General features: G+C 36.1%; 1 protein-coding gene across 5 annotated transcripts in view; it reads left to right on the top strand.

The window, feature by feature from the left end:
- Nucleotides 1–25,396, top strand: part of LOC125658606 (uncharacterized) — a 30,079-nt gene extending 4,683 nt beyond the window's left edge. For 3 of the 5 annotated variants that reach the window (XM_048889913.2, XM_048889912.2, XM_048889911.2), the window contains one exon: nt 21,489–25,396. In XM_048889913.2, the coding sequence (XP_048745870.1) occupies nt 21,991–22,776 (786 nt within the window). In that variant the 5' untranslated portion in view covers nt 21,489–21,990 and the 3' untranslated portion in view covers nt 22,777–25,396. Of the gene's footprint in view, nt 1–11,450; nt 11,527–21,488 lie in introns of all 5 variants that reach the window. The other 2 variants (XM_048889908.2, XM_048889910.2) reach the window with 1 other exon arrangement.
- Nucleotides 25,397–26,100: the final 704 nt, after the last annotated feature.

The raw sequence follows: 26,100 nt of genomic DNA, 5'->3' as shown, positions 1-26,100 counted from the left end.
AGGATGATTTTAATGGTGACCATTAACCACAATTGATCTTATTTTATATAATTTAGTTACTAACATTAGGGGGGGGGGGGGGGGGGGAATGCTACAAAAAATAAAGGGGACTCCATCCTCCCATATTTTTTTCCACAGACACCTGATAACTATAATCTCCCCTTCTGATTTTTTTGTTTGGTTTTTTTTTTTGCGGTGACAATGCCTCCAAAATGTGTGGATTCCTTGTCTCTCTCAACCCAATTTCGATTGATGTAGTTGTTTCACGCTTTTCACAAGCTTTAGAGATTGGCCTTCTACTGGACTGGTATAATATAGAATATACTTATTATAAACAGTATAAGGTATTTAAGGCTTACAAAAAAGCAAGTTTACGATTACATAAATCGAAATTAGGATGGAATAGACGGGGAATCCACACATTTCGGAGAAATAATCGCCGCCCCAAAAAATCAGAAAGGGGGGGGGGGCTGTCCATACTTCAGATGCCTGTGAATTTTTCCATATTGGGACAGATCCGTAATATTAGGGATTCGGGGAGGGGGTTCGTCGGAGAAGTTGTAAGTTGCACATGGCTTGTTTAAATTTCCTGACAGACAATGATAAAAATATGATAGTCATGATAAAGACCTTCAGAACCTTAATTAGTGTGTGGGGGTGGTGGGGGTGGGGGGGTGTTATAGTGTTCGTCAATGCTGTCTCAATTTTCCCCCTCAGGCTGGGAGGGGTCATTCTTTGCTCCAGGGCTTCAATTCATAACTTTCAAGCTTACATGCATTAATATCTTCTCATTCACTACTACATAGTACTATCAAAAATAGTGGAGGGGCCATTCTCGCAATATATCTTCATTTGCATGCATGAAAATAACAGTTAATGTTAAGGGTTGGCCAGTCGCCTCCGAAAAACATTGATATGTGCCTGTAGCGTTCTTGGTACTTATGGTGGGTTTCATAAAACTTCAATGTAACAACAGGTACTTGCCACATCAATGCATATCACTAAGTCAATAGTCCTAACACATCACTAAAAAAACTTTCCTTGCTCTATTTTGCATACTTCCAAATAATCTTTTATCTGTATTTTCTCTGACTTTCCATAGATCTGCATGAAACATGCAATTGGCAGAAATATTTCTCATACTAGTTAACGAAGTTGTATTTACAGTAAGTCATAATTTCATTATTATCTTCATCAGAAATGATTCCGACACGAAAATATTTTTTAATCTACACTCGGGAGGTCTTAGCTTCTATCTTCTGATGACATGTAAAATCCCGAAACGTACGAACAGCTTTGGTTTTTTTTTGAGTAACTAAAAATAGCGTTCAGCGTCTTCAATTCAAAATTTTTATTTTGTTAACAAAGCAATATGTTCAAGATTTTTTGGTAATAAACATCGTATCAATTTATTGTGATAATAAAACAATGAGACTTTATTTTTCAACACAACGAATATACAATTTTCATTCTGTGCGGTATCAGTACATAGCACTTCGTGGTATAAAACGGAAAATCCATGTTTTGTTGCAGTTTTCGGCGATAAGAGGCAATGAATGCAGTCATGTCATACATGGTTTTTAAGTTGAATGATTGTACAATACAACGGTAGTAAATACATTTACATAGCATATTCCCTGGAAGCTCAAAAAGGCCGACATTCTCAGGGGTGTCATTTGAAGCTAGTTACCTTGTGTTGTTATTAGTATACAGAGGTCATAAGTCATTTACAGAAACAAGTGCCTGTGGACGATACATACATATTGATTGGGAATAATGCATTTTATTAAATGATAAGGAATTTTGATGCTCTCTGATTGGTCCAAACGATCTTTTCTGGTGTGTACCTCAGAGTGAATTCACCTCAATATTGACATTGTGAGATGTATTCGGGATATGCCCGTTTGACCAATTATAGATTTGTTGACGATTCTATTGACCAATCAAAAAGCATGTTGTAAACCATGTATCAGTAAGTCAAACCCAGTAATGGTACAGTAATGGTTTTCCATACATGGCTGATTATCTACGGTCAATCACAATCAACTACTGGTTGAGAATACATTTCATTACTATTACAGTTTATAGGTTTTGACTGTGGAAGCATTATTATAATGCACATGTTATTTGTTGAAGGAATGAAAATAGATACTGTGGAAATTCTTGTAAAATTCCTCAAAGCTATCATTCAATAAGCAGTAATTGACTTTCGATAAGATATCTACTGGTGACTATACGGACCTGATCTGGTATTGGTTGACCTCGGCCCACAGACTCGGTCAACCAAGATCTGATCCGGTCCATATAGTCACGAGTAAGCCTCATCAGGGCCGTAACTGCCGATGAGGCAGACGAGGCAACTGCCTCGTCTGATTTTTTGGCAAAAAAGAAAATAAAATTATATAAATGTTATATTATAGGATATATGTTTAAAATGAAGACAAGCACCTTTGTCTTTGACACCATATTACGATTCTTTACATAGTACAAATGAAACACAAACATGATAAATTGGGATTTAAAAAGTGTCATTTTCAGTCGTAAAGTCAATCGGCGGCCCCCAATCCCCTGCCTCCCCTGATTTAGAACCCTACTTACGGCCCTGCTCATTGAAAATCATTAATTGTGTTATGTAAAACCCTGGCCCTGGGGCTCATAGTTCAAATCTTAATCTTTATTATATAAGAAAAGTTTAGTTGGTTTCATTGATTTTTTAATTATCTCCCCTTTAGAGGGGACATGTGGGAACCTGAATTCCCGATCTTTATAGACACTTATGGCATATTTATTTGATAATTGACTCAGTGGTTCTGGAGATGACGTAGAATTTGAGTTACAGACAGACGAAGAACGACACAGACAGATGGACGACACAGCTAGCTCAAGAATGCATTATCTACCCAGAGTTCCGTGCGCTACTCGCAAGTTTCACTTGCGTAACGCGCCCCCTGGTGAGAGAATGCTAGCTCGTGGTCAGGCGAGCAAAAACTTATGAAATTTTCCTTAGATAATAAGTATAATAAATGTACTTTTTTTCATTTTGAAAAATCGTCCACGTTTATTGTCATTTTATTGTCGCTAAATAATCCATGTACGGATAATTTTATACCCCAGTTCCCCGGTTTTACCACCCTCTAAATTGACACGTTACTGTTTAATGAGAGATTTGTTTGTTAAAACTAAGCAGCTATCTAAATGATAAAACCATTATCGCTGTCATCTGCATAAAATTTGCAAATGTTCCTACTATTTTGTCCTGTCATTAACCAAGTTTTCTCATCGATTTAAACAGAATGACTCAATAAGACTCAAAGATCGGTCACGAAGCCGTCAACAGAACGAACAAAGTCTCCCAGGACAAGAGGATAAGATCTCTTGTTTTTTTTATACTTTCAATGTCATCTCTTCTTTTTTCTTTAAAAGTTTGCGGGCATATATTATTATCACACGATATATGCCCGGAAACATTCCGGCCCGCAAACATTATGTCACAATCAAATTACTACGCCGTTAATTTTCAAATTTTTTTGTGTTTTTCATCTTTTACTCACTTAAACCAATAAAGAAATTGTTAAAAAGAAAATTATTGTTAGTTTCTAAATGAAATTGAAAGTATATAATAAAAAGGTTATAGACTTTGTATGAATAAATATGACGACCTCGTTTTGTGTTGCGGACGGACGTCGACTTCCGTTTACGCGCCAAAAAACTCGATCGTCATATTTTCCCATACAAAGTCTATAACCTATGATCATTACTTCGAATCTCTGTTGTATATTATACATTACTCGATAAACCGTTAGAAAAAAAAAATTGTTTGAAATTCATCAAACGCTTGAACATAGACAGTGTATTTTACAGGATGTATAGGAAAAAGAGATAGAATGTCTTCTAAAAATTAATTTTGAATATAGTTTTAAAATTTTCATGGTCCTTTAAAACATGATCGGAGTATTACAGACTTATCCCCTTTAAGTCATCCCGTTGTTTACTGAATTGATTTAAGTCATCCGATTGTTTTCTGAATTGATTTAAGGCGTGCTGTTGTTTACTGAATTGATTTAAGGCGTGCTGTTGTTTACTGAATTGACTTAAGTCATGCCATTGTTTACTGAATTGATTTAAGACGTGCTGTTATTTACTGAATTGATTTAAGTCATCCGGTTGTTTACTGAATTGATTTAATGCGTGCTGTTGTTTACTGAATTGACTTAAGTCATCCCATTGTTTACTGAATTGATTTAAGGCGTGCTGTTGTTTACTGAATTGATTAAAGTCATCCGGTTGTTTACTGAATTGATTTAAGGTGTGCTGTTGTTTACTGAATTGACTTAAGTCATCCGGTTGTTTACTGAATTGATTTAAGTCATCCCTTTATTTACTGAATTGATTTAAGTCATTCCGTTGTTTACTGAATTGATTTAAGTCACCCAGTTGTTTACTGAATTGATTTAAGGCGTCCCGTTGTTTACTGAATTGATTTAAGGCGTCCCGTTGTTTACTGAATTGATTTTAAGGCATGCTGTTGTTTACTGAATTGATTTAAGGCGTGCGGTTGTTTACTGAATTGATTTAGGGCGTGCTGTTGTTTACTGAATTGATTTAAGGTGTCCCGTTGTTTACTGAATTGATTTAAGGCGTCCTGTTGTTTACTGAATTGATTTAAGGCGTGCTGTTGTTTACTGAATTGATTTAAGGCGTCCCGTTGTTTACTGAATTGATTTAAGGCGTCCCGTTGTTTACTGAATTGATTTAAGTCACCCCGTTGTTTACTGAATTGATTTAAGACGTACGGTTGTTTACTGAATTGATTTAAGGCGTGCTGTTGTTTACTGAATTGATTTTACAGAATTGATTTAAGGCGTCCCGTTGTTTACTGAATTGAGTTAAGGCGTCCTGTTGTTTACTGAATTGATTTAAGGTGTGCTGTTGCATTTTAATGAGTTTAAAGCTATGTTTCATTACAGCATTGACCCTTTTTCAGCAGAAATGTTAACCTTGGACGATGAAAATCTCCTAAATTTTACATTATTTATTATCTAGCATTTTCTGTTATGCTTGCAGATACTGAAATGCACTAGAGCAGACGGCTATATTGAGCCTGACATATTGTTTCAGCTTTCCTAATAATTAACCTAATTTTAGCAGTATCATTGACCTTGGACTTTGAAATTTTTCTAGACTCCACAATTTCTTGGATTTTTATATATTGGACTGGCATTTCGGTGTGTGGTTGTCTATTGAAGAGCTATCGTGTTAAAGTTGCATTTTGATTGATTTGTACTCAGTTTCTTCTAGCAGTGTTACGTGCCCCATAGACTTCAATGATTTCTAATATATAAAAACAGATATACATTTTTAGCGTAAATATTTGTTACTACAGATCAAATTAATTTTTTTTTTTTCAATTTGACATGGTGAGCTATTGGATCTACATGTACATATCTCTACTTGGCTATCGAGCGGGAACATCCATGTCATATCGATACATCTTCTCTATGTTTGATTCTGCCCATGCATGTTAATTAAGACACCGCTAAACAAAGTTATCATCTGCGTAAAGCTGTATTATTCCAGAGGCAGCCCGACAAAGTACAATCAATCTATGTATCGAGATATCTTTGTTATAATTAAATATCGAATATCTCTATATATCCTTTGAATGTTTTGTTTGCATCGAATTTCTTGTTCAAGAACGGACTCAGCTAATTTTATCTGTGAGAGTTCTACGAGTACAACTGGCTATCGGCCTGTATTTCACCGGGGTCTCTAACTTATACAGAATCATCATTCAATTTATATTCCGCAATTTTGAAATAGGAAAACCCGTATACGAGCAAAAACTCTGGCATTCCGTAGCTCAGTTTTTGTGATTGGATAATCAATAAAATGTCTAATGAAAAACACAACATTTAGAGTGAACATGTCATTTATTATCATGATCAAACAAATGACGTAATAAAACAAGTTCAAACAAAATGACGTAATCGACAAAAATATACAAAATTAATTGCCTGGGACAACTTAATTCAAACAACCATTTACTAATGACTAGGTTTGCAAATGAGCAAATAAACATGTAAATTACGCAAATTGATCCCAGCCAATGTACATATAAGAAACACTAATAATATCAAAAAGGAGGCACACAATGCTTCGTAGTACTCAAAGCCCCACGGTCAGCACGATATGCGGACAATTTACATCAATAAGAGTTTCTTTGGGAGAAATTGATATTGCTCACAAGGATGAAAGTTACATATACAATATTTCTAGTGGGTTTAGCAAATTTCATCTTGATAAAAGTTAGAAACACATAGTAATATTCCATAAATTTAGGACTGCGGAAAAATTGTGCAAATCATCAATTTTACGAATTTTGACCTGCATTTAACGACACTTGCTAAAAACTTCTTTTTTTTTCAAAAATGTTGGAAATGAAAACTAAATTTATGTTTTTATAAGTGACATGAATACCGCAGGGAATGGAATTCATTCCGATTATTTTTGCATTAAGTCCATGACAAGGGGGAAATGTGTACAGGTACAGGGTTATATAGGGAGGGGGATATATTTCAACTTTTGAACATCAGAAAATTTACAATTCCTTTATTCTTTAGGACTTAATTACCACCAAACTAAGCCACAAAATATATGTCAACACATGCATCCATTTTCTTGTTTGTATTGAGTGCCCTTAATGTTTCATATCAATAAGTTTATTATAATTTCTATACGAGCACTTGTTCAAAGTATTTATTAGGAGATCATATGATACTATGTCTATATTACAATTCAATGATTTCTTACCCATATTTCACAGAAATATCCTCATGACAAGAGTAGCGATTTATGTACTCTTCAGAGAAAAAGACCTTGTAATCAATTTGATTTGATTAGATCATAATTCAAATGAATTATCAATTTCATCAACCTAACATATTACACTTTTAGATATTGTAAATTGTGTACGTGCTTGTTTTGTGTAAAAAAAAAAAAAACCCAGAAAGAAAAGGGAATAAAACCCACACACATTTGATCCCGAGTTGATATGATTTTTGATAACAAATTGGCATGTTTTGATTTATGTGTTTTCCGCGTCTATACACGGCTCTTTCTAATTACCCTTTTCGTTCGCGCCTCATACTCATGGCGACGTTGATGTCAAAAATGTACTTATGTGTTACTACTCAAGAACTTCGGACTAAGCTAGGACACATGTAGTCGGGTTTAGGATATCCCAACGACAGAAAAACAGAGGCAGAAAGAGGGCGTTAACCCAATCTGATTAAAATCAGATCCTCGATCCGCTGCGTTAACCTATCTTCTAACTTTGAACACGACCATTCCTTCCTTATCTTGTGTTAATACCATCACTGTGAAAATAAGATAAACAAAATTGATTCTCTAATATTGTATTAAGCATCATATTGGGGTAATTATGTTTCGTACATGTAACATCTTTAATTTAAACATTCCTTTATGGCTGTCACACTTCTTGTGCTGCTATTTGACAAAGACTACTGCTATTTGATATAGACTACTGATATTTGACATAGACAACTGATATTTGACACATAATACTGATATTTGACATAGACTTCTGATATTTGATATAGACTGCTGATATTTGACATAGACTATTCATATTTGACATAGACTACTGATATTTGACATAGACTACTGATATTTGACATAGACTACTGATATTTGACACATAGTACTGATATTAGACATATACGTCTGATATTTGACATAGACTACTGATATTTGACATAGGGTACTGATATTTTACACATAGTACTGATATTTGATATAGACTACTGATATTTGACATAGACTACTGATATTAGACAAAGACTACTGATATTTGACATAGACTACTGATATTGGACATAGACTACTGATATTTGACACAGACTACTGATATTTGACACAGACTACTGATAATTGACACAGACTACTGCTATTTGACATAGGGTACTGATATTTTACATAGACTATTGATATTTGACACATGGTACTGATATTTGATATAAACTACAGTCATTTTCAGTTTATTGATACATACTTAGTGCACTATCACATTGAATATGCATGTATATTATCTCACATAGTATAACCTAGACTTGTCTACTGTCATACTCTGTCTACTGATACTGTAACAAATAATCTACAATCAGTCTACTGATACTGTAACAAATAATCTACAATCAGTCTACTGATACTGTAACAAATAATCTACAGACAGTCTACTGATACTGTAACAAATAATCTACAGTCAGTCTACTGATACTGTAACAAATAATCTACAGTCAGTCTACTGATACTGTAACAAATAATCTACAATTAGTCTACTGATACTGTAACAAACAATCTACAGTCAGTCTACTGATACTGTAACAAATAATCTGCAATCAGTCTACTGATACTGTAACAAATAATCTACAGTCAGTCTACTCACACTGTAACAAATAATCTACAGTCAGTCTACTAACACTGTAACAAATAATCTACAGTCAGTCTACTAACACTGTAACAAATAATGTACAATCAGTCTACTCACACTGTAACAAATAATCTACAATCAGTCTACTGATACTGTAACAAATAATCTACAGTCAGTCTACTGATACTGTAACAAATAATCTACAGTCAGTCTACTCACACTGTAACAAATAATCTACAGTCAGTCTACTGATACTGTAACAAATAATGTACAGTCAGTCTACTGATACTGTAACAAATAATCTACAGTCAGTCTACTCACACTGTAACAAATAATCTACAGTCAGTCTACTGATACTGTAACAAATAATGTACAGTCAGTCTACTAACACTGTAACAAATAATCTACAGTCTACTAACACTGTAACAAATAATCTACAGTCAGTCTACTGATACTGTAACAAATAATGTACAGTCAGTCTACTCACACTGTAACAAATAATGTACAGTCAGTCTACTCACACTGTAACAAATAATCTACAGTCAGTCTACTGATACTGTAACAAATAATCTACAGTCAGTCTACTGATACTGTAACAAATAATCTACAGTCAGTCTACTCACACTGTAACAAATAATCTACAGTCAGTCTACTCACACTGTAACAAATAATCTACTGATGCCGTTATGGACCTTGTCTACTGCCACATTCTGTGTACTGATACTGTAACTGCTCCCGTTTCTTTGCTGGTCCTCTTTTAAATTTCTCAGTGATACCGTCTTCATTCTCGGTAGCTGTAGAATTGATTGATATGGGGTCAGACTATCTCTCTGTAGAGTTGTTTGGTATGGGGTCAGGCTATCTCTCTGTAGAGTTGTTTGGTATGGGGTCAGACTATTTCGCTGTAAAGTTGTTTGGTATGGGGTCAGACTATCTCGCTGTAGAGTTGTTTGGTATGGGGTCAGACTATCTCTCTGTAGAGTTGTTTGGTATGGGGTCAGACTATTTCGCTGTAAATTTGTTTGGTATGGGGTCAGATTATCTCGTTGAAAGTTGACTAGTGTATATGTGTATGGACGATGGAGATAACTAGGAATCGAGTGGGACGTTAAGGTGGCAGGGGACAGTTCTTTTGGTTATGAAAAATGTGAGTAGGGGGTATACATCAAAGTCAGATTATGACAGACTAATGAAAAATCATATTTCCCTTTTATGTCATTACTTATATTTCATATTGTTGTAGTTACTAAATTATGACCCTAAATTACATGTAATCTATACATACTGGTGCTGGTGCACAAAACATGCTCTGAGCAGGTTCCCCCTTTTCGCTTTGATTTTCTCTCATTTGGGCTAATCCGCACCACCCTCACACCACCACAGTACCAAGCGTGGGGATTTAGACATTGTGCACAATCAAGAACCGTCTGCCCTTCTTAAATAATCTACCTTTCATATGGGGCCATCCACCTTCCCTCTCTCCGGAATTTCTTCAGCAACTGACCACGTGTCTTAGTTTTGTATTTGCACCCATCCATACGCTAAGAATCATGGTGACACCTACATGTTGTATATCAACATTTTTATTAAGCACTCATTTACATTTGACATGTATACTAAAATTATTGTTAGTATACATTTTTACACATGTAATATCACTTCAAATATGGGGTATTTCCATTTATTTTTTTAAATTGACCAGACCTATAGTGCGTGCGAAACTGTCCCCTGCTACCTAAACAATATACAATCAATCAATTCATACAAGGTGTTGGGATATGTCCACGTTAAATTAATTTTCGATATGATGATTTTCATTCCACCTGTCACTGAATCGTTCAGCTAAATCTTACAACCGTGGTCTCTTTATTTAATTGCAGTATTCTTCGTTAATCAAACTGACACAGTGCACGGTATTAGAAAATTCAATGTTTATCTTTTTTGCATGCGGTGGTAGCTAGAAGCGAACGATAAGCCATCAACAATGTTTATAGGCCTATGCAGATGATATAAAACGATTTAATGGTAAATAAACCACCATTACTTTATGGGGATGGCCATATTCAACAACATAGGTGACTAATGAAATAGAATATGCATTCTTGATTATTTTAATTGGTACAAGTTACCATCTGGCACGGTATGTGTTTCTGCAATATCAATACACCAGGTAAATCTCGGTAAATCTCGCGCACTTCAGGTCGTCTAGGTTTCATTATTTCTGAACAACACTGTCCACAATTTCTCACGTTGTTCCTGTTTGATTGTGCAATTGCTTGTTGTACTGTTGACATGCTTTCATTCAGGCAACACATTGATGTCTGAACTGAGATACGTGGAGCTTTTGCAGTTTGATATATTTAGGTTTCATTCAATGTTATATAACCATTTACAACTCTTCTGGCCAGAGTAATTTAAAATTGATATCATTTTTGAAGTTAAATGTACATGTATCACCTCATCCGAAGATGATGTCACCTACACCTCCAATTGACAACATATTTCTACAGATTTCCACCGACTAATCCTTTTATTTTCACGCGTACAGTCAACATGATCTAAAGAAGTACATCTCATTTGATGGATAATTGCCCCGGGATTACGCACACTACACGCAGTGGGTAGTCCTGTCTATTTTCGTAGCTTTTAAAAATCATAAGAATTGATTTTATAATCCCCAGGTTTTTTCTAACATGTGTCAGACCACGCAGCAGTCTGATGTAACGACCATTTGATCTCTCTCATACATTTTTGACCTTGCAAACCCTTGTTGCCTGCCAGGTCGGATAACTGGCGCTATATCTCTGGGGCGTAAGACGCGGAAGTCGTCAGTCCCATTCATATATCCTGGAGCGATAGAACTTTGTCCTCAGAAAAGTTCGATTATAGAGCATTTCTTTCCTTTAACAGTTTATCGATCAAATGCTCGTGTTGAATGAGGATGTTGAGTGCTGTGAACACATTAGATGTTTAAATACTAGTGTATGTCCGTTTATTATAGTGATAACAACATTCAGTTTCTAAAACATTGACTTCGGAATAATGGATCCTTCCCAGTTTTGATCCTGCTGGAAACGGTAAATATTTTGAAATCATTTCTACTAAAATAATATTCTGTTTTTATTGAATATTGCAAATCCTATCTCGGCAGTTAAATGCATGTCATTTTTAATACATTTTTGTGATAATTGAGACTGTTTACGTCATCGCGTTATGATTCATGCTACAACAGGTAGTCCTCTGATCTCTTGTTTTTGAAGACTTTAATTAATCATATTTTTTGGTGACGTACATTTTCAGAGAGGCTTTGGCTTCTTTTCGCGAATTCACACGCTAGCATTGCCTGTGTAATTATAATAATACGTCTTATTGGTGTACTCTAAACAAATTTTTATTCGAGACGGCTTTACTTCGCAATTTACCAGGGATGAAATTGGTTCGCGGCGACTAAGTTTCGCGACCCAGATTATCTTTTGAAAAATACAAGAGACATTTAAGGACTGGTTCACGGCGCGATTATGAGGTTCTCGTGAACTTTGCGAAAATTTCTCGCACGCGAATAAAATTCGTGAAGCCAATCTTTCAAGCACCAAAATGTACTTCAATTCATAACTATTACATACTGTTGATAAAACGGCATAAAGCTTTTAGAAAAATGGACCCATATATATACTAAATAATTCAGCATTACATGCTAGTCAGGGACAGTGCTAAAGTATGTGCTTAATATTTCTCTACTCTAACACGTGGAGAGAGAGATCAATCAATAAAAACAAAATTAAGGTATATCAAAACTTTAACTAGAGTAATATATTTCATAATCTAATAATTGTTAAGTTAATGTATTTCGCCATATTCATTGCAGGTGTGTAGAATTGAAGAAACGAATCAGAATTTTCTTGAGTATAGTTTAAAGAGTTCTTTGCATACATGTGTATAGACAGGAAACTCAATGCTCTATGAAGGGCGTGTTGTTTAGCGGTGGAATTGCTGTTCACTGATTCGCGTAACATAACAGTGAAGGCAGACCGAATATAGCAAAAATGCTCATTATGATGTGTGATGTGAAAAGTGCATACTATTTTATTAGCTTTGTTAAAATAGATATCTGCTATTCTAGGAACATGGAGATTTCATATTAAGACAATTTAATGACCATTCCCCCTAACTGTTTTTACTATGTAGAGAAGGGTTCGTTGAGTGAGTAATCATTATATACAGTATATATATATATATATATATATATATATATATGAATGAGAGAGAGAGAGAGAGAGAGAGAGAGAGAGAGAGAGAGAGAGAGAGAGAGAGAGAGAGAGCTATACCGTCACCTTGTCCATGAGAATGGTTTTTCAGTTATCCAGGATTCTTAGATTAAACATTCGTCGGTAACGCACACAACTGATTGGTTTATTACATGTAGAGATATTAATCAGGTGTATATAGCATATTCCATGAGGAGCATGCACTCGTCTCATTACTGTACAAAGTACTTAATTAGATTGTAAACTATCTTCTCCGCTCTAGAATTTGATACCAATCGAGGCCTTTTTTGTACACTGATTTTGACTACGGATTACTCCGTATACCCGAGCGAGATATAGGGCCCAAAACGGGTATGATCGGTGGAAGAGGGATGCTTATTCTTAGGTACCTAATTCTACCTCTGGTATGTTCAGGGGTCAGTGTTTGCCCTACTCTGAATTTTGTATTCTTTGTAGAAGTTATGATATTGTTTACTTTTCGTTATCTTCACCTTTTCATTCTTAGATTAATTGAAATTCAGTAATTTCCATTTTGGGATAATCAGAAACAGAATATCAACATAAATTTTCCCGAATCTTATTGCTATTTTGGAATATGACGTCACAAATTGTTAACTTTTGAAGAAATTTCCATAAAATCTGGAATAACACACCGGAGAAATTTGATGAAAAGTGGGACATGTCCAATATTTTGAAATGGAAAACTTTCAAAGTTACTTCATTTCGACCAAAAATGCAGTTTTAGTAGAATATAATCTTGAAAAATTTGAAAACCCTGCTGGACTCAAATCCGCGATCTATAGACAAAATGACCAACTGAGCTATCCAGCTAGGCAATCAAATTCAAAAGGAATACACAATATTGCTGATATGTATATTTTCATTCATGTTTTAAAGGGACTGATTCACGGCTTACTTTAAGATTTAGTTTTTCACTTTTAATGATCAAATCTACTGTCTAATGTGTTTTATAAATGGTTACATAAAAAAAATAACGTTATACATTTTGACAGAAACTCATTTTAGAAAGCTTATGATTTGTTGTGTAAACAAAAACTGAGTTATATTATCGTTACAAAGTTTCGAAAATTCATGGTTATCGATCTAACTTTATGATCTATATCGCATTATAACGATGTAGTATACCTCCTTAATATTCCAAAATAAATTCAATAAAACAAGAAGAGTTTTAAAGTAGGGCCTGTTTTTATAAATGTTTTGTAAACGGTAACATATTACATAGATCAGCGGTCGTTTTTTTTTTTCTAAGATAGCATGCCAATCACTAAGATAGCGTGTCTATCACTAAGATAGCGTGTCTATCACTAAGATAGCGTGTCTATCACTAAGATAGCATGTCCATCACTAAGATAGCATGCCAATCACTAAGATAGCATGTCCATCACTAAGATAGCGTGTCTATCACTAAGATAGCGTGTCTATCACTAAGATAGCATGCCCATCACTAAGTTACTGTTAGCATGCCCATCACTAAGTTAGCATGCCCATCACTAAGTTAGCATGCCCATCACTAAGTTAGCATGCCCATCACTAAGTTAGCATGTCTATCATAATTGTGTCTAATAATTTAAAAAGAAAAAATTCAGGAAACTCAAGGAAAGATTCATTTTCTTTCAGGATGATTTACTTTACTGAATGCGACAATGTAAATAAAACAACAAACAATAAATACCCTATCAACACTATAACAATTGATTGAACTTGGTGACTAGAAAATAAAGCTATATTTGGATGTTTGGAATGCTACATCTTTATTTTTTATCTGCTATTTTAGACATATGAATAACAATGTATCTAATTATCATATCTGAATCTATTTTATTTCATTATCATAAACAGATTAACAAGAGCCGTGCTAGAGTGGGGGTATTCATTTTCAACCGTGTTAGTATGTGACGAGAGAGAGAGAGAGAGAGAGAGAGAGAGAGAGAGAGAGAGAGAGAGAGAGAGATTTTCATAAGTTGTGTCTGTATGTGATAATGAAGAGATAAAGAGAAAGTGAAAAGAACAGTGATCAATCTCATAACTCCTATAAAGGAGTAGAGTAAACACGGACCCCTGGATACACCAGGGGTGGGATCAGGTTACTGGGAGGAGTAAGCATCCCCTGTCGACCGGCCATACTCGACATGAGCCCTTTATCTCGATCAGGTAAACGGAGTAATCCGTACTCAAAATCAGAGTCTTTAAGAATTCTCTCTATTAGTAATTTCCACCAAAATTACCTCCTTGAAAATTACCTCTGACTGCATTTCCTCCTTTTTTTAACACCCCCCCCCCTTTGTCTCACCTATTATTGATAAGGTTTGTATACGTTTCAGTCTTCATTTTGTTTTTAACAAATTGCCTTTGAATCTCACCATTCATAATAATGGGATGTCTGGTATTCGATCTAATACAGGAACCGAATTTGGGCCGAAATCCGATTCCTATTTACATGTAGAAAGTCCAAATTAGTGCCAAATCATACCGTTAGTGAAGTTTATAAATTGATTTTTATTATAGGATTAAACATTCTTTTTGAAGAATTTATCGATGTGTAGACTCCGGACATTTTACTCACAAACTGAATAAAAGTGCGAAGCACTTTTATGCTAAGTTTGTGAGTAAAATATCCGGAGTTTACACATTGATAAATTCTTCAAAAAGAATGTTTGATTCTTATAATTCCAATTCATTCACTCTATTAACAATTGCAAAATTTAAATAGTTTCCCCGCACTATGTTATTTGTTTTCAGGCTTGTATGAATACATCGCGTTTTCGAATTTATTGATGTATAAACTCTTGTTCAGCTTTATTTTTGTCCAATCAAAACAATTGTAATAAATAACATTGGAATTATATACTTGTAATCTGATGTTATTCTTCATAATTTCACTTACAAAAAGTATCACAACATGCAAAAACACAACTATTCTAATAAACTGCACAACGTTCCACATTTTAAACGTTAGATAATGTGTACAAGTGGTCCTATGATTGAGAAAATGAGGGGTTTTTTTTGTTGTTTTGTTTGTTCTGGCATGATAAGACGAAACCTTCTCTTGACGTGGTGTCATATTTTGTAATCCATATTTAATGGAATGAAGTACTCCTATGGAACAATAGGCAGTGTGTACAGTTCAACAGAATGTCAATAATTTCGTCAATACCAAACATCGAACGCATTATAATGAACGCCAGTCTCTAAAGAAGTCAGATGCATCACAGAAATACTGCCACGGTAGCTCGGGTGAACGTGCACTTCGGGAATAGGTGGAACGTGCACTTCCGGAATAGGTGGTGATGGGGAAAACGGACAAGTACTGGAGGTCGGATCTGTAATGTGTGGTGCCACTACTGAAGTATTGATTGATTGATTGTTTAACGTCTCTCTCGAGAATTTTTCACTCATGTGGAGATGTCACCATTACCAGTGAAGGGCTGCAAATTTAAGCCTTTGCTCGGCGCTTACGGTCATTGAGCAGTGAGGGTTCTTTAGCGTGCCACACCTACTGTGACACGGGACATCCGTTTTTAAGGTTATCTCCGAGGACCCGTGACATTCACACCTGATGTCGAGCGTTTGGCGATGGAACTGTCACAACCTGTTTTAACGATTTAGGTTTGTCGCTGCCGGGATTCGAACCCCAGCCTTCCGGGCGCATGCGGGGCGAACGCTCTACCTCTAGACCACCGCGGCGGTTTTGAAGTACTGAAGGTCGGATTTGTGATGTGTGGAACTAAAGGTCGGGTCTGTAATGTGTGGAACTGAAGGTCGGGTCTGTGATGTGTGGAACTGAAGGTCGGGTCTGTGATGTGTGGAACTGAAGGTCGGGTCTGTAATGTGTAGTTGTCGGTCGTTCTGGTGGTGAGGACGTTGTATACTACCGATTGCAAAATGGAGTCATTCATTCTAAAGCTGTGTTAGTATCGTTATTTAGAGGTGTAACATTACTAGAATACTCAGTATTGACTAATTCAGAGATGTAACATTACTAGAATATTGACTAATTCAGAGATGTAGCATTACTAGAATATTGACTAATTCAGAGATGTAACATTACTAGAATATTGACTAATTCAGAGATGTAGCATTACTAGAATATTGACTAATTCAGAGATGTAACATTACTAGAATATTGACTAATTCAGAGATGTAACATTACTAGAATATTGACGAATTCAGAGATGTAACATTACTAGAATATTGACGAAGTCAGAGATGTAACATTACTAGAATATTGACGAATTCAGAGATGTAACATTACTAGAATATTGACTAAGTCAGAGATGTAACATTACTAGAATATTGACGAATTCAGAGATGTAACATTACTAGAATATTGACTAATTTAGAGATGTAACATTACTAGAATATTGACGAATTCAGAGATGTAACATTACTAGAATATTGACTAATTCAGAGATGTAACATTACTAGAATATTGACGAATTCAGAGATGTAACATTACTAGAATATTGACTAAGTCAGAGATGTAACATTACTAGAATATTGACGAATTCAGAGATGTAACATTACTAGAATATTGACTAATTTAGAGATGTAACATTACTAGAATATTGACTATTTCAGAGATGTAAAATTACTAGAATATTGACTAATTCAGAGATGTAAAATTACTAGAATATTGACTAATTCAGAGATGTAAAATTACTAGAATATTGACTAATTCAGAAATGTAACATCCGTGGCCGAGTTGTTAGAGCATCGCGCTCAATATCACACGGCCTCTCACCTCTGGTCGGCGCAGGTTCGAATCCCGCTCGCGCCGGTAAGTGAGGAAGTTTCCCAGTTTACTTTCGGAAAGTCGGTCGTCTCTTTCCAGGTACATTGTATCTGTGTTCTCTCTTCCACCAATAAAAACTGGGCGCCACCAGATAACTGAAAAATTGTTGAGTATGGCGGAAAACAGCAAAACAATCAATCAATTACTAGAATATTGACTAACAATCGTTAATTTGTTTGATTTATCACTAGTAGGACTGTGTCTATCACTAGTAGTACTGTGTCTATCACTAGTAGGACTGTGTGTATCACTAGTAGGACTGTGTGTATTACTAGTAGGACTGTGTCTATCACTAGTAGGACTGTGTGTATCACTAGTAGGACTGTGTGTATCACTAGTAGGACTGTGTCTATCACTAGTAGGACTGTGTGTAACACTAGTAGGACTGTGTGTATTACTAGTAGGACTGTGTATATCACTAGTAGGACTGTGTGTATCACTAGTAGTACTGTGTCTATCACTAGTAGGACTGTGTCTATCACTAGTAGGACTGTGTGTATCACTAGTAGGACTGTGTGTATCACTAGTAGGACTGTGTCTATCACTAGTAGGACTGTGTGTAACACTAGTAGGACTGTGTGTAACACTAGTAGGACTGTGTGTATCACTAGTAGGACTGTGTGTATCACTAGTAGGAATGTGTGTATCACTAGTAGGACTGTGTGTATCACTAGTAGGACTGTGTGTAACACTAGTATGACTGTGTGTATCACTAGTAGGACTGTGTCTATCACTAGTAGGACTGTGTGTAACACTAGTAGGACTGTGTGTATCACTAGTAGGACTGTGTGTATTACTAGTAGGACTGTGTATATCACTAGTAGGAATGTGTGTATCACTAGTAGGACTGTGTCTATCACTAGTAGGACTGTGTGTATCACTAGTAGGACTGTGTGTATTACTAGTAGGACTGTGTCTATCACTAGTAGGACTGTGTGTATCACTAGTAGGACTGTGTGTATTACTAGTAGGACTGTGTGTATTACTAGTAGGACTGTGTATATCACTAGTAGGACTGTGTATATCACTAGTAGGACTGTGTCTATCACTAGTAGGACTGTGTGTATTACTAGTAGGACTGTGTGTATTACTAGTAGGACTGTGTGTATCACTTGTAGGACTGTGTGTAACACTAGTAGGACTGTGTCTATCACTAGTAGGACTGTGTGTATTACTAGTAGGACTGTGTGTATCACTAGTAGGACTGTGTGTATTACTAGTAGGACTGTGTGTATTACTAGTAGGACTGTGTCTATCACTAGTAGGACTGTGTGTATCACTAGTAGGACTGTGTGTATTACTAGTAGGACTGTGTGTATTACTAGTAGGACTGTGTCTATCACTAGTAGGACTGTGTGTATTACTAGTAGGACTGTGTCTATCACTAGTAGGACTGTGTGTATTACTAGTAGGACTGTGTGTATTACTAGTAGGACTGTGTGTATTACTAGTAGGACTGTGTGTATCACTAGTAGGACTGTGTGTATCACTAGTAGGACTGTGTCTATCACTAGTAGGACTGTGTGTAACACTAGTAGGACTGTGTGTATCACTAGTAGGACTGTGTATATCACTAGTAGGAATGTGTGTATCACTAGTAGGACTGTGTGTATCACTAGTAGGAATGTGTGTATCACTAGTAGGACTGTGTGTATCACTAGTAGGACTGTGTGTATCACTAGAGATGGTGATACATTATTATTTATGTTTTACATTGGGTTTTTTTTAAAGAGCACGCATAAAGTTATATTCTCAATACAAAGTTTCTGAAAGGCAAGACGATAACCTATAATTTGGGGTCAGCACAGGATCCTCACTCGTCAGGTCATACACAGTAGAAGAAATGTCACATTCACATAGATGAACTTTTCCATTGTTCTTTTGTTTTATGTTCGAATTATGGTCCTTAGAATAATTTTTGTAGACTTTCTGCTAATGATATTTTCGGTCTAAATGCCCTCCATTTGGGTGCACGACTCGTTTTCATGCTACATGGAATTTATTTATCAAACAATGAACTTCAGGTGTTCAGTGTTACCCAGTGGCACAACTCTTTAATGACGGAATCAATCGGACCCGAGGTCCATCCCTTAGTCAGGAACAATAAACACTTTAAGTAGTTTCAAATATCACCAATCATAGACTTTTTTTAAAATCCTTTAAAATGTTAAGTTCGTAACAACTTGCAAGCAACTTTTCATGTTTGCTTAAACATAGTAGTATTCTTGAATGACAAGCAGGCATGAGCATGTTATGATACCTAGCTTTACAGTTGAATACCACTGCAACATACGATATTGCTAAGATAAGTATTTTAGATTAGAAAACAATGTATTCATTTTTGCATTAATATATATATATCTTCACATCCATTTCGAGTACAGCAAAGCTGTTGACATTATCTGACCTGGATCTATCCATTTAGTTTGACAGTTTTAATGGGGTATATCCGCAGTCTGCCGTAGCAATAGCCAGCAGTCAGTTCATGGCTTTCCGGTCATAAGTTCGGATAAAAATTACGTTATGACTGATCCTTCAACAAACACTCCATTTTGGTGATTAAATGTCTCCGATATGACTAAACAGTTGAGGTCCAGGGGTACGATAGGTCCTGACCAAGGTCCAGTGTCAATGTAAGTCTTGACCAAGGTCCCGAGTCAATGTAAGTCTTGACCAAGGTCCAGTGTCAATGTAAGTCTTGACCAAGGTCCAGTGTCAATGTAAGTCTTGACCAAGGTCCAGTGTCAATGTAAGTCTTGACCAAGGTCCAGAGTCAGTGTAAATCTTGACCAAGGTCCAGTCAATGCAAGTCTTGACCAAGGTCCAGTGTCAATGTAAGTCTTCACCAAGGTCCAGGATCAATGTAAGTTTTAACCAAGGTCCAGTCAATGTAAGTCTTGACCAAGGTCCAAAGTCGATGTAAGTCTTGACCAAGGTCCAGAGTCGTGGTAGCACTGTCTGAATCACGGTAGACAGTGATACGATGATAAAGAACCCTTGCTGAAATGGGCCCAAATACAAACCATACAGTAAAACTTTGTTATCAGGAACCCTAGGAAACTCACAATAGCTTCGTTATAAACATATTTCGTTTGATATTCGATTAGAATGGTAAAGAGTTTTATACACCACCGGGAATACTAGAATTTCATCAATAAAAGGAATTAGTGTGGTTCTATGGTCGAGACCTGTAGGAAGTATTTTCAAAGGAGGAGGCGGACTTAGCCCTGGACGTGTCTTGCTGCCCAAAAAATCCCTTCCCCCTTTTCTACAGGCTTTTGGCTTGCATCAAATACCCCCTCCCCTATTTTTTACAGGCTTTTAGCTTACATCAAACATCATTTCCTGTCAGAATATTTTATTTCTTTAGTAGTTCTAGCTTTTATATAATTGATAGAATTTGATGGAGTTGTAAATTTGTACATGCAGTCACTCCTATACCCAATGCAGCGACACTTGATTGTTTTATTATCATTGAACAGTCGGGAACCAATTTATGTGCTGTGATTGTTAGTTTCACGAAGAGATACGAGAAAGCACTTGCATCTACTTAGATTGCTGTGTCACCAAAAATTGGTTTTTGAAAAGAAGAAATAAAAACACCAACATACATCTTATTTGTTCAATACGCTATACATCTTTGCACTCTGATTATTTTTAAAGAGGAAAGGAGCGTCACAATATTTACTCGTGCGTGTGTGTTGGAGTTGCGTTGTACGCATATCACACCCGATCGTATAGGATTAGATCGATAGAGGGCGTGTAAGTCAATCAAAATGGCATTAGTCCAGAACATCTTCGTTATTTATCGTTTTTCTATCTTCGTGTCCGTTTCCAGAGAGTTATTTGAATAAGACTGTTATTTCTCAAACGTTTGTTAAGGAAATTTCCCTCACCCTGCGATCAATAAATGTCGGAAATAAGATATTTATCTGAAACATAACTTTTCTATATTTTGCAGGATATAGCTGGTGTTTAAAAACGTTAGCTGTTCACGTGTTTCTAGTTGGATGATTTTCCTGCTAATCTGGAGCCTGTGACGTAAAACATATGAAGGATACCGAGACTTAATATGACATTTCAAACCGAAACCAGAGTATACACAAATGTGAAGCATGAAAAAGGGAAAGGCCTATTTAGCGCGTATTGATTTCACCACTGACATTACACAAAAAAATCAGACAAGAGCCCATCTGGTCAGAAGAGCTTGCCAAACACTGTCAGAGGCTATGTGAAATTAAAACCACGACATATCGATATAATATTAAATCCTATAGTTTCATGCGAATTTGATATTTCACAGCGACTTCGGAATACTCTAGACATCGTTTTAGGACGGCCAATAAATTGCGGGAAAGGGCAAATGATTAATTTGGAGAGGAATGCTATATTTGTAAAAGTGTTTTCATTTTGAGAAATATTACATCATAATTGCAATCGAAATTCTTTCTTGGATTATCATCATGTCTGCTAAAATAAAAGTGCCAAAACAACTGAAAAAGCGTAACCTGGGTGTCGGTGATTACCTCAGTGATGAAGAGCAAGACTTTAGCGATACGAACAGACGCGGATCGAACGTATCCCTATCAAGGGTACGATCATGTCCGCAGTTGTTGGAGGAGTACGATGGACGACAGATTGAACAATCCTTTGAGAACATTGTTGATGATAATATAAGTGCTCCAGGGATTCAGGATTGCCGCTCTCCACGATCTCCAATGGTTGCCCAGGGATTTCAGTTCCAGTCGACCTGTTTGACCCCTGGGTCAGCGACACCAACACCACCGTCCTCACCCGAAAGCCAGAGAAGCAGTTTGTCTCAGAGAGGAATACCCGATACACCCGTGCAAAACAACTCACCCATAACGACGCCCAAAATTAGACGTGGAAGTTATTCTTGGAGGGCTAACATCAGTCAAGGTTCTTCTGTCGAATCTCTAGATAATGACCGAAATATTCCGAATGTGAAAAATAATATAAAAACGGCACTCAATAGTGAAAATTTACAGAAACACGAACGATTGTCGATGACAGCTCAGCACAATTTAAACACAAGTGATAACAAGTGTTACGACACTCTGCAACCCGGACTTGTATGTGACAAGAACATTCGCCCGAAGTCCACTTCACCTCAAAGTCAGGGTGAAGGTGAGCTACAGAGCAAGTGTGAAATGTGGCTACAAACTCTGAATATTTCACAGGGTGATAAAATCAAATCACGGAGTCACATACAACTCCCACCTATATAGATATAGACAGTTGAACAGCTATTCGCCGGTGAAATATCTAAACAATAATACTACAGGTATGGATGTGAAAACTATATTACTAGATTCACAAAAAGTTTGTGAATTGAGGTAAACAAAAATTAATAATTTCATAATGATCTAAGGATGGACGTTCCCATCCTTATTGGGGGCGTTGAGATGTTACATTTACTATACATCTGTTCAGCGGTCTACGGATTTCATAATTTGTGAAGAAAATATATTATGTGCATATTTCCTGATTTGTGTGAATAGTGACAAGGATCAGCCATTAAGGTATATTAGGACTAAACCATTTATTTATGAGTGGTATACCTTTTAATTACCTGTATGTATTATATATGTATCAATCCACGATATCACACTGTGGGTGGGTGGGGGGAGGTTAAACGTTTGTGATATAATTATGTTCCATGTCTGTTATTTTTATAATAAAAACTCTATTGTGAATATATGAATCGCCATTTGATCTTTCATTTGTTTACAAAACGTGTCTTTATTGATGTATGCATTGCATCGAATTTATCCTGTGTACGAATTAATTCTAAGCATACTGTGAGAAATGAATCATGGTCACAAAGAGGCTTCGATCGGTGTGAATCGTATTCTCGTGCTCCCCGCGTTCGTGTTAGAGATGAGGCCCAATAAGTGTGTTTGGTGCCTTTATAACATGAAACAATCGTGTAAATCTTCCCAAAATAGACGATTCTTGAATGTTAAAACGTCTGCGTGTAAATGTTCCTCTTATCCTGCTACACTGTGGAATAAAATTCATGTTAAAACTTCAAAGAATCGAGATAAGATCACGCGGCTTACTTTATCTATAGATAGCATGTACAATCCACACAGTAATTTAGTGATCTGTAATACTGTTTGCTTCTCTGTAATGCATAATATTTTATAGAACGGGACGTATGATTGTATTAAGATACCTCTCAATATGTTTTACGGCGCTTATGGCCATTGAGCAGTGAAGGTTCTTTAGCGTGCCACATCTGTGTATCAAACAAATAAACCAAAGAATAACTAGTTACTGCATATCAAACGAATAAACACCTATAGAATAACGCGTTATTGTAAACACCTATAGAATAAATCGTTACTGAAAACACCTATAGAATAACTCGTTACTGTATATCAAACGAATACTATAGAATAACTCGTTACTGAAAACGCCTGTGTATCAAACAAATAAACCAAAGAATAACTAGTAACTGCATATCAAACGAATAAACACCTATAGGATAACTAGTTACTGCATACCAAACGAATAAACACCTATAGAATAACTAGTTACTGTATATCAAACGAATAAACACCTATTAAATAACTAGTTACTGTATATCAAACGAATAAACACCTATAGGATAACTAGTTATTGTATATCAAACGAATAAACATACACAAACTAACCCATTACTAAATACCAAAAGAATAAACACCCAAACCTCCTTATCTCCCTAAAGAATAAACCCGTTACTCATCTGCAGATCGAATGCTTGGCAGAAACTGGTTTGATTGGATGGCACACGGGGATAGAGTGATGATATTTTCACAATTTGTAAAGCACACATTTGACAAGGGATTTGTGATGTCGTGCCATTCGACAATAAAAGCTGGCTTTTACCTGTCTCGCTTTACATAATCTATTAGAGATTACACAGTGCAAATATATAAAGCCCCCGCTGCTTCGTGTTACATTATGCAATATTATATACATATACACAGAATAGCTTCGTCAATACACGGATACCGACGTAAATTCTACTAAAAAAACAAGATTAAAAACGTATTCCTTATACGCAGGCTTTTACAGACGCACACATTTGGAATACTAATATGATGCGTCTTAGCATATACCGGTTTGATATTGAAAAATAACTAATTCTGGCATTTGGAAGACCATAAAAACCACTAAATAAATCTTGGAAAATATACATGGGTTTGATGTCAGAAAGGTACAGAGTTTCCTGAATGTACTTAAAGACCTAATTTTGTCCTCTCCGGCAGTAATGAATGACCAACAGAATAGTTCTGAGATGCGCAACACCACGCTCCGCTTTTTCAGGAAATGTATGTGTTTGTACATTTCATAACATCGATGTGCTCTACTTCCTCGTTTAAAGGCAATATTCTCTTTCCTAATTTGAAAATTCACCAACGACAAATAACTAGACATAATCTAGGAAATGTCAACGTAAATGAAACTGTATTTTACAACAAAGATTGTGTTTAGGTATTTATATACATTGTGTGCAGTGACATATGCATCTACCGGTATGAACGGTTTAGAAATGCCTCGTACATTGTAAGCAATTCCCATTGGTAGCGCTCTCCATAGCCTCCTCATAGACGCGCGCATGCGTCTCTCCAATCAACCACGGGATTGTCTATCACATTAGAGTTTTTAAGGCACCTTAATAAGCTTCCTACTGTGATAAATGTCAGTATTTGTAAAAATGAATATTGTATACCGAAAATATTACGAAAAATTATAAAAGAGATAATAAATAGATACTAAACAGCGATGCTGCCCCGTAAATCATTGTTATTGAGGTTCTTCATGTTATGAATCTGAGAATTAAAGTTGATTCCATATCGATTCATATAGCTTCTTTTTTGTCAGAGAGAGAGAGAGAGAGAGAGAGAGAGAGTCGATTCCTTCCATACTGGTTTTGAGCAAAGTTTAAAAGAATCATGATGCATGATCAATTCCACACGGACGGATTTCCGTGCAAAGAATCAATTTGCACCTTTGATTAATCCTAAGTGAAATCGATACCTACAAAGTATGTATGAAGTGATACTTTTGTATAAAATATGAATAAGAAATCTATTATCAACACGCTCTATCGTCCTGGGAGTAGTCTGGCACTTTCGTGTCCGGTCTATTTCTGTAATGGGGCCTTTGTAGACACTCCAGTGTTGAATTATGAAATTATTACAATCATATTTCTGAATTATGACGACCTAAATGTAGCTACGATGATTTTGATACATGAAATTAATGTAAATACATGTACATCTATCATTTAACAGCTAGGCGTAGAAAATAGAGTTACTGCCGGAACACCGTTTATTCTGAATTTACACACCTCGGTCACGTGAATTCAAACAATGCCAAGCTCTCGATACTTCCCATGCAGACGATACATGTACAAATATTAGTACACGATAAAGCGCAACAATAATGTCCTGCATCCGACAATTCTGCACCGATTGAAAGAGGAAGGAGGCATGACATTTAGGGCGGTGGCCGTCGTCCCAATTATTTTGCAAAACAAAAGAGGGGAATGATAAATTTAA

This window comes from Ostrea edulis, chromosome 9 (assembly GCF_947568905.1).
Source record: "Ostrea edulis chromosome 9, xbOstEdul1.1, whole genome shotgun sequence".
NCBI classification, from domain to species: domain Eukaryota; kingdom Metazoa; phylum Mollusca; class Bivalvia; order Ostreida; family Ostreidae; genus Ostrea; species Ostrea edulis.
Note: the sequence above shows the minus strand (reverse complement) of the source record. Positions and strands in the feature narration are given on the sequence as shown.